General features: G+C 48.2%; 1 protein-coding gene across 1 annotated transcript in view; it reads right to left on the reverse strand.

Annotated features, from left to right (window-relative positions):
• Window positions 1-4,206: 4,206 nt before the first annotated feature.
• Window positions 4,207-10,831, reverse strand: part of LOC119303473 (indole-3-acetaldehyde oxidase-like) — an 8,437-nt gene continuing 1,812 nt past the window's right edge. The window contains exons 2-7 of the mRNA XM_037580607.1: window positions 7,348-8,952; window positions 6,771-7,033; window positions 6,435-6,644; window positions 6,127-6,345; window positions 4,878-6,038; window positions 4,207-4,790 (exon numbers count right to left, since the gene is read on the reverse strand). Of these exons, the coding sequence (XP_037436504.1) occupies window positions 4,377-4,790; window positions 4,878-6,038; window positions 6,127-6,345; window positions 6,435-6,644; window positions 6,771-7,033; window positions 7,348-8,952 (3,872 nt within the window). The 3' untranslated portion in view covers window positions 4,207-4,376. The remainder of the gene's footprint in view (window positions 4,791-4,877; window positions 6,039-6,126; window positions 6,346-6,434; window positions 6,645-6,770; window positions 7,034-7,347; window positions 8,953-10,831) is intronic.

Raw genomic sequence — 10,831 nt, forward strand, 5'->3', positions numbered from 1 at the left:
CCTAATGAAAATGATTGACGGCGGAGCACATTTCGAAAACGAATGTGGCATATGCTCTGCTGTCATGTTCTAAAGGTACAACCCACCTGTACTATTCTCTTTGCAAACTAATTCATTTTGGCCGGGTAACCAACGTAAGGTGTACTTGCAGGTCATGGATAATATTAGCATGACGGAAGTATCAGAGAGCCACATAGTGAAAAGGTGGTCGAAAGATGCAAGAGATATTTTGCCGGATCACTTGAAGCACTACTAGCGGACCAGATCAATAGCACGTCCCTAACTTTCCAGTACAAACGAATGTACATGAGGGCGTTGGAACTAGTTCGACTTGCATACGCAAGTGTTGAGGAATATGAAACTCTGATGGGGATTTTGATCAGGCCATGTCGGTGATTGAGCCTTTCGACAAATGGCATGGCGGGCTAGGGCTTGAAGACTGTGTGGATGACAACAATGTGGCAGATTCCTATGAAGAGCGCCAGGGTACATATGAAGACGAGAGAATGTGAGGCAACACGAACCCTCTGGCTGGCTTAACCGCACCAAGCCAGAAGAGGACCGCTGGCAGACCAACAAATGCCTAAGACAGGGTGTCATATGAGGGGATGAGCAAGAGAAGTAGGTTCTGCATTACATGCAATACCCAGGGCCATAAAAGAACAACTTGCCTGGAGAGAGGGGACATCCTGGGGCAGGCAAGAAAGAAAGTCGAATGCAGCAAGTGCGATGTTGAAGGGCACATGAAGAATACTTGCGAGCGGAAAGCAGGGGGAGATGTAGTGAGCTGAAAGCTGGTAGTGTCAAGTGCAAATTAAGTGTTTAGTTAGAAACCGATGTGTGGTTGTGTTTCAACTTGTGCTGATGGTGGTTTTTATTTTTCAATTCTGCTGTAAGGAAACTGACATGTCAAACTGGTAGCTCTTTGATGTTGCAATGCTCATGAGGTAGTAACAGGTCGTTCTTGTAGGCTGGTGTTGTGTGTGCAACATGAATGGTTAGTGCGGCTTGTAGCCTATGAATTCAAAATTTGAATGATCAGAGCTGTTGGACTGGTGAAGTCCCTGGCCATTAAATTTCTGTGTTTTGGCTTTGCACGCATGAGTCAAAATCGGTCCAGGTGCGAGCAAAACCGGACCATGAAAAAAGGCAAACGCCTAGACAGTGGAAGACCAGGGTGGTATCCATCACTAAATGTCATCTGCACAGAGTCAGGGGCACTGTACAATAAACCTCAAGAATGCATCAATACGCCACCCTATACATGCATACACACAGATCCCAAGAAGGACCAACAGCTCAGATAATATGATCATATGCTAGCACGACCCATATGGAATTTTCGAAATATATAACTCTAACTTCCCCCTCCCCTAACTAATGGTGGATCAACAATACTAAATTTGAAGAGATAGAAGCCATATTGTGCTATACTATGAGTCTTCGTAAAGTAATCCGTCAATTGTATCTCGGAAGACACATACTAAAGAGCAACAACATGATCCTACACATTAAAGCGCACAAAAAAAGCATCACCAATATGTTTGATGAGCTCATGCTTCACAAGGCCGCATGCAATACTAATAGCGCATGTAGTGTCAGACAATAACAGAGTACGTGTAGTGACAGAAACATCAAACTCTTGAAGTAACTATTGTAACTAAGTCATCTCTGCCGTCAAAAGAGCCACAACATACAACTCAACATCTGTCGAACGGGAAATGCATTATGTTTCTTCGTCTTCCAGGCAATAAGAGAACCACCAAGAAAAACACAATAAGCAGAAATGAATGGCGGTCTGAGGGACCGCTAGCCCATGTAGCATCCGAATAGACCTGAAGTTGTACTGAACTGGAGCGGAGAAGAACAGACGTTGAGTGATCTTGCGGTGATGATATCGGAGAACATGGAGGAGGTGGCTATAGTGAACTGAAGTGGGAGAAGAGACAGACTGACTCAAAATATGGACATGATAGGAGATATCCGTAGAAGTGACGACTAGATGGACAAGACTCCCAACAAGATGATGGTAACATGTCGACACAAACAAGGGGTCACCATCAGTAACACAAAGGTGAACATTGAGCTCCATGGGAGTCTCAACAGTGCGTTGATCAGTAAGAGCAACACAAGCAAGAAGATCCTACATATTCTTTTCTTGGAAAATAGAAAAGCCATTAGAGATAGAAGAAACATCAATCCCAAGAAAATAGTGAATGTCAAGATCAAATATAATAAACTTTTTACTAAGATGTGCCTTCGCAAAGGCAATATACTCAGGGTCGTCGCCAGTGATGATCATATCATCAACATGTAGAAGAAGAAGAGCCCGACCGCGAGCAGAAAGGTGGACCAATAACACATGATTATGGCCACTCACTTAAAAACCGGTGGCAGTCACCAGAGAGGCAAAATGCTCACCCCAGGTACGATGGGCTTACTTAAGGCCATAGAAAGAGAGACAAAGACAACATACAGTGCTGTCAAGAATAGGATACTGAAGCGGTGGCTACATGTAGGCCTCCTCACGCAACTGACCATGCTAACGACACTCTTAACATCAAGATGAGATATAGACCTATACGAACAAAGGTCACACGCCACAGGAGGAAATCGTAATCAAGACCATGCTCCCATTGAAAGACACGAGCCACAAGGCGAGCTTTCTAGTGCTCAAGAGAACCATCAAGAGTGAGTATTAACCTTGTAGACCCACTTACAAGTGATGGAATGAACACAGGGAGGAAGAGAAACAAGAACCCATGTGTCGGTGGGCTCAAGAGCCGCAATCTCATCTGACATTGCAAGCTACCATTCGGGATGAACAATAGCATCACGATAAGGAGTCGGCTCAAGAACAATTGCACTAGCTCTTGGAAAACCAGGGCGATCAACAGGCGAAAAGCGAACAAGGAATTGAGGATGCAAGCCATAAGTAGGCAGAGACGAGGAAGATGGCACATCATAAGTAGATGGCACGTCAGTAGATGCACCCGCACCATGAGAACGACGAATATAAAAGTGAGTAAAATATGGAAGAATACAAGGAGGAATCACCGGGATAAACTCAATTGATGGAGATGGAAGCTACCGGGGATGAAGGTGTAGAATCCTGTAATAAGCGAGTTGAGGAAACCATGGGAGATGGCGGCGTCAATTCTGTAAGAGTCGAAGAAGCAGGAGCAGTAGTACGGGTGGACAAGGGCTCAACGGGAGTGATAGGAGCATCGGAAAAAGTGAGGAAAGTGATATCATGCACTGAAAGTTCAAGGAAAGTGGACGTGGGTAGAAGGGACGAGACTCATAAAAATCCACATCTCAATAAATAAGCATCTGACGACCAACATGATAAAAAGTGATACCCCTTTTGCTCACCACTATACCCTAAGAAGGCACACTCAACAGACTAAACGATCAGTTTGGTGCGTTCATGATGGACAAGAAGGATGCAACAACCACAACAAAACAAATGAAGCGCCATCAGGAGAACGATCAAAGAGATGCTCGAAAGGAACGCCGCCCTGCAGAGCAGTGGATGGCTGAAGGTTGATGGCAAAGGTGGTAGTCGAGACAACGCCTGCCCAAAAGTGAGGCGGGAGGGAGGCGGCGATCATCAAGTCACGAGCCATCTCAAGAAGGTGACGATGCTTGCGCTCAGCCATACCATTCTGAGCATGAGCACCCGGAAAAGAGAAATGAGCACGAGTAACCTGCTCGACAAAGACTCCACGCAACATCTTGGATACTCTTTAGCAGAGTCATGCGCTTCCTCCTGATCGTCCATCACGAGTTTTACACTTTTCCTATGAGTCAGACTCATTCTCTCCATCATCTTCTCCATCCCTTCCCTCTCCTTGCCAGTGTTCGTTGATGAACTAGCCATGGCCGCCGATCCCCCTTGACTTCTCCCTCAACCGTCCCGTGTGTACCAAGGGTGGGCAGGGTCGCCAGGCCCCCGTGATCACCCCGAACACACTAACCAAGAGCGGTGGAGAGGGGTAGAGCCTAGGGCAGGAGATCGCGGCCGGAATCTCACGATCGCGCCTTGGGAGATAGAGTCACCTGAGCGCCACCGGTCCACTCGAAACCCTAGAAAACGTTTCGGGGATTAGATTTGCTTTTATTTATAAGGAATTGAAGATATTCATTTTTGTAGTAAAAATATACTACATTATAAGCAGAATCGCAGCATGTGCATGCCTGCCGTTAGATGAAAACCCAACTATTATGATAGATCCACGTCGATAGCTGTTTTATCTCCTCTCTTCTATACACAGCAGCACACAGGCACGTCATTGTTCAGCGTCCCACACCTTCATCGTGTCTTACAGCAGTACATATGCCCACGTTTCGACACAACTTACATGCAAATACGATCACGCCTTCAGTGCGGCGCTGGCGGCGGCGGAAGTGAGGCTCTGAAGGTGCCTCTCGACGACGTCGAGGCCGCACAGCTCCTTGACGTCGGCCATGGTTGCCGGCACGTCCATCTGGAACGTCAGCGGCGAGTTGGCCTTGAATTCCTTCCTGGCCGCCCTGATGGCCTCCCGCATGGCGCAGTGCACCGACGCCGCCAGCAGCAGCGGCGGCTCGCCGGACGCCTTGGAGGAGAGCACGCGCTTCTGGTCACGCGCGCTGTTGATGAGCTCCACGTTGAACTGCTTAGGGATGGTGTCAACCGTAGGGATCTTGTACGTCCAGGTGCCGTCGTTCACCACCAGCCCGTCGGCGTTCCTCGCATAGTCCTCGTTCGTGAAGAACCCCACCCCTTGCACGAACGCGCCCTCCACCTGATCCATCCAGCAAAAATGAATTCAGATTACAACGATCTTCAGCAATAGCAAGTGGATGTGCTGAGTGATCGGCGGCGAGCTCACCTGGCCGAGGTCCACCGCCGGGTTCAGGCTCTGCCCACAGTCGTACACAAGGTCGCTCCTCAGGATCGTCGTGCCCCCAGTCAGCACGTCGATTTCCACCTCGCTGACGGCGGCTCCATAGTTGACGTATCTTACAAAGGCTGGGTCTGGCGTCCAGAAGGCGTGCGCCGACAGGTTCACGCTTGCCATGTTCGCTTGGGCGATCAGGGTGCTCCATGGCACCGGCGCACCGGACTTCGCCTCGAGGCCCTCTTTGATGGGCTTGAGGCGCTTGACGAGCACCGTGCATGCCTGCCTGACCGCCTCGCAGCTGCTCTCCGAGGTGGTGCTCCCGCCGGTGAAGCCGCCCTGGATCATGCTCAGCGTGTCGGCCTGGATGACACGTACTTTGTCAAGGAGTCTGTCGGCGTCGGGGCAGAGCTCCCCTAGCCCAAATGCCGTCATCTGCTTCACCTTGGTATATAGCCCTTGCCCGATCTCCACGCCGCCGACCTCCACGGCGATCGAGCCATCGTTCAGGATGGACACCTTCCCCGGCGTTGGCCGGAGGGTCACCTCATAGGTGATCGGCACACACGAGATGCCGCGCTTCTTCCACCTGCTCCCGCCATTGAACTGCTCAACAGCCTCTGCCCTGCTCCGGTACTCCGGCGACGAGGCCAGCTTGTCAAAGATGTCCACGAGGCTGTATGTCGGGGCGTCTCCCGCGGAGTCGCTGTAGAACTTCGTGAGGCTCTCGACACTGTGGAGGTTCTTTCTTCGGACCACGTTGGTGTCGGATCCGAGCACAGACGCGACGTGCTCGATGATGGCCTCGGCGATGAAGGAACCCTGCACGTCGCCAGGCGCCCGCACCGCCGACTTGGACGACATGTTCGTCTTGCACAACTTGATGTCGAAGGCCAGGGCACCCCAGTTGTACTTCTTCAGAGAAGCGATGGTGTTAGCCGGGATCAACGGGCTCAAGTCCGGTGATATCCCGGCGTTGATGCCGAGATCGACGTGCAGCGCTGTGAGCGTGCCGTCCGACTTGAACCCGACGGAGTACTTCGCCTTCATCGGGTGACGCCCTCCCGCCATGATCATGTCTGTCTTCCGGTCGAGGTACATCCGGACAGGGCGCCTAAGCTTGAATGCAGCAAGCGCACACGCACATGCAGCCTGAAGAACACAGCAATTTGTCCATGATCAGTTTCATAAATATCAGAACTTATTGTTGGTGTGTAGTCTCTAGTCTGAATGAACTTACATGGGTTCCTTTCATTCCCTTTCCACCAAATCCACCTCCAACTCTCCTGGTGATGATGCGAACATTGTGGTAGGGAATGCCAAGGAGGTCCCCGACGACATTCTGCGTGATCTCGGGTAGCTGCGTCGAGACGTAGACGGTGATGCAGTTGTCTTCGTCAGGGATGGCCAATGCAGTCTGCGTCTCCATGTAGAAGTAGTACTGTGATTCAAGTTTCACCTGTCGGAAATTAACAAAAGTTACTAGGTGTCAATATTTGGGCCTTGTCTGAAACTAAGAATGCAGCCTCCTAAATATCAAGTGTGTACCTCTCCTGATAGGATCTTGTGATCTGCTTCACACATCCCTTGGTCGAAGTCCCCAATTGGCTGAGGAGCAAAAAATGGGAGAACAGGAATGTAGCTGTCATGTTGGATGGCATCCTCTATTGTCAGAATTGGCGGCTCAAGATTCTCGGTGCTATACTCAATGATAGCTTGCTTCGCTGCCATATAGGCATACTTCTGTGTTTCAGCGATCTGAGTGATAGCAAAGGAACATGATGATGCGATAAGTTCAAATGACCTCTTAAAATTCAAGGTAAAAATATACTACTGGTTATGCATTTTCCTGAAATTGAGTTCAAGCGGTTCAGAAGTAGGTACCACGATGCCAATATTTTGACCAGCAAATTCAGAAACCGGATCGCCGAAAAGAGCTTCGTTTCCTAGAAACGCCCAGCCGGATCCAACATTTTTTCCACCAGCAGGAATGTCCTTTGCGGAGATAACTGTGATGACCTTTTCTGAAGCCAAAGATGATCTGAAGTTGACACTTTTTATATGGGCATGAGGGTGTGTGCTGTAGATAAATGCTCCATAGAGGCAATCCTTGGGAGCAGGGATGTCATCAACATACACAGCCTCCCCTGGAAATCAAGCAGGAATAATGTCAAGCCCATGTTTCAGGACAGAAATTAGATGTGCCAACATTTTTTTTTGAAGAAATACATTCAGGGATGAAGCATTTCAAATGGTTCAGCATGATTGAAGCAGTGTACTAAAGATGAATAAAAAGAAATCCCAAACAATCTTGTTAAAGCTACAGAAATCTAAGTTCAGTGCCAGGACATAAATTATAAGGTTGAAGTACTACTAGCACCTGTAATTCAAGAGTACAAACTAATTTAAGTAAACACTTGTAAGCTAAATAAAAAAATGGAATCAGAGTGTAGGAGTATACCAGAAGCTTGCAACTCGGCCCCGGATTTCGTGATCGGCTTGCCGACAGGTTTGTATTCGTCATTGAAAACCAGTTCTTGCCTTGAACGAATCGGCAAGTCATCGCTGGCAACCTTACCATGCTTCTCGGGGTCATTAGGACATGACCCATTGGGAGCATTCAGGTTGTTACCAAGTGCAGAAAGGAAACTGAATAAAAAACTGACAGCCAAGCTGACTCTGTACTCAGGGTGTGTGGTGCCTTCTGACGGCGAGATAACATCTTTCAGCAACTGAACTGCTTCAAGTATAACCGGTCCACTCACTGATTTCCCCTTCAGGAATTCCTCAACTTTCCGAGCCCGAGTGGCGTGATCAACGCCGTAAGCACCAAATGCTAGGCAGATTTCGTCGATAATGAGCTCCCCTGATGCTGCATCCCCTGAAGTCCTTGCCAGGAATGCAGAATTCACATAGGAGACAGCATTGCCGAATGGTCTGGGAGCTGCACGAGATGTCTCGAAGATGACATTGTCTGAACCCCAATCAGGAACAAATATGCTGAGAAGTATGGTCTTGGCATCACAGGGAGGCTGCTCCAAGAACTCCTCCAGTGTTAGGGACAGCATCTTGGAAGCAGTCTGGATTGTGACCGTCGAACCCGCGGCAAGAAGAACAGTGACGATGTCTGAAGCAAATGGCAGCCGCTGCGCCATGATTACATTCCCGCCGATCGTCCCCATGTTGCGGATGAACGGCGAGGCCACCTTGCTGAGATGATTGGCGATCTTTTTAAACACCGGTGTGCCATTGGAGAAGATCTCGATGGCTTTGGAGATGGACACGGCTGCCCCAATCTCCACCCCCTTGTTGCTCCTGTCGATGACCGAAAGTTCTGGTATCCCTTTGATGTCGATGTATTTTTTATACAAGTCTTGATCCTTGTACACCCCGGCACCAGTGTTTGACGCCACGATCTTGACGGAGTTTTCGTCGAACCATTTGGAGTCAAAGAGGGTATGGAGCTCCTCGATGCTCTTGGGATGGTACCAGCCATCTTCGCCGGCGTTCACCACTGGAGCATCCTTCATTTGACCCTTGATCTCGGACTTGAGGAACTCAGGGAAAGTGCAGACGGCACCGCTGGAGTATTCTGGCAGCTTGCCGACGTCGGCAGGGTCGGTGCCTTTCTTCCGGAACGAGTTGAGGCCGAGGTCCTCGAGGTCGACGTCGGCAGCGAAGCTCTTGCACGTGTCGACAATGGGCCGGTAGCCGGTGCAGCGGCACAGGTTGCCGGAGACAGCATGCTCGGCCTCGGAGCAGGTGAGCTTGGAGAATCCCGGTGTTGGGGCGGGGTCGCCGGTCTTGTCGGCCTTGACGAGGGCAGAGAAGATGGACATGCACATGCCGGGAGTGCAGTAACCGCACTGGGAGGCGTGGAAGCCGGCGAGGCGCTGCTGGACAGGGTGGTAGCCATCGCGAGTGTTGCCAATGCCCTCGCTGGTGGTGACCGAGCAGTGGTTGAGGCTGCCGAGGAGCGTCAGGCAGGAGCTCGCCGAGAACTCGGTCACCACGTCGGTGGCCGGATCATACTTGGAAATGAGGACCACGCATGCGCCGCATCCACCTGCACGCAGCAACATGACATCATAAATCAGAATTCAGAAACACTGCCAGCTACAGAAATGGTTGGGCAGGCCAAGGTACAGAAGAGCACAATTTTCCTTTCTTCAAGTTCTGAACGCACTATTTCAATAGGCATTAACACAGTTATTTCGAGAATCATCTCAACTCCAAACAATATGAATGTCTTCTGAAAACCAAATCTACTTAGATTGCAACCTATAAACTTTTGTAACAAAACAATTGACTGACAATTCATGCTACCGAATCGCTAACTGCGAATCTCAGATTTCTATGGCCTACGGGGAAACTGGTATTGAGAATCTGAGATGATGCCGTGAAGTGCGATTAGGGCAAAGAAAGGAATTACTAGCGCGCGGTGCCTGTGCGGCCGGTTGTGCTCGTTGGCTGGGTCGCCCGTCGCCGGCTCGCCGCAGCTAGGTGCCTGGAGCATGGCCGCGCCGCCGGAGAATGGGGGATGGGTCGCCCTCGGCGCTGCAACTGGCTGCCTGGCTGCCGGGCCTCACCGCCGCCTCCCCGTCTCCGCCGTGCGACCTCCGTACCCTAGCGTGGCTGAATCGGGAATTGGATTTATTTTTTCTCGAGGGGGAGAATCGGGAACGAAGGTCTGGTCTGCTCGTCGACTGGGCTGCGGTGGTCTGAGCACTCGTGCATGCTAACGGTAGGCCCAAAATTATCTCGTGCCTTCAGTCAGGCTTCTCAACGAGTGGTGTTTTTTTGTCTCAAAGAAAAAAGAGTGGTGTTTTTTTTCCTGAATCATCAATCGGTCAATCCACTTAGATGTTAAGCCATGTATGATTGTTGGTTATATTTGTTCTCGATCTGTGTTCCGATTTTCAGTTGATGGACATTCCAAATATTATAATTTCAATAATTTTGCACACAAGAAAAACACAAACCAAAAAAATCAAATAATTTTGACAATAGTCTAATTTATTTTCAAAAAGAGTCCGATATATTTTTGTTGCCATTTTAAATTCTTCAGTAAGTTCAGTGGAATTTTGAAAAAATATTTATAGATAATTATTATAAAATAATTTCAATTTATATATTTAATTTGATTATTCAAGATATAAAATATATAATTTATAGATATTCACTTTTTGAAAAAACCACTTACTTTTTTATCAATTTTGGAAACATTTCGCCTGAATTTTGATTATTACTGACATATTTCCGAAACTATTTCACACAGGTACCAAGATTTTCATTATCTCAAAGTTTAGGAATCAAATCATGAGTTGTGTGAAAATGTAATCAATTGTTCATGTGTACTCATAATGAAGCAAACCTTTTTACTAAAGTTAGCAACTTGCACATTTAGTTAGGGAAGCATATTCTGTTTTCGTGGTATGATGATTTCATAGTACTACCCTCTTTTCTTTTCTTTTTCTTGTCAGCTATGTGAGAAAACAAGTGGAAGACTATATAATGTCTGAACTAAAAAAGGCAACCGTGAAGCACATGGTCCCATTAGATTACCTCGTTTATTGGCTATTTTCTGTAAAGTGATGCGAATCTATATAAACATCAATGCAACTAGAAAAGCATCTGTCAGATTGACACAGGCTAAAGTTTGCTACTGATTAGAAATATCGCTGTGTAGCAAACTTAAGCACGTGCCAAAGGTTGAAATACCGTCGGTTGCACATGGGACCTGACCACCAAACGAAAAAATTAACAATCACAAATCAGGGAGTCAAGGTCCAGTGATTTGGGATGGGTGTATGGTTGCTTTGCGTGCCTACTCCACTACGAGAAAAGAGAAGTACAGCGGCAGGGTATGATTTTGTCTCCATCATGCCTGAGTGGTTTACAGAGCAGTTTCGTTACCCATTTTTTTAATCAATACTATAAGTTAT

The sequence above is a fragment of the Triticum dicoccoides genome, chromosome 5A (assembly GCF_002162155.2).
Source record: "Triticum dicoccoides isolate Atlit2015 ecotype Zavitan chromosome 5A, WEW_v2.0, whole genome shotgun sequence".
In the NCBI taxonomy this organism is placed as follows: domain Eukaryota; kingdom Viridiplantae; phylum Streptophyta; class Magnoliopsida; order Poales; family Poaceae; genus Triticum; species Triticum dicoccoides.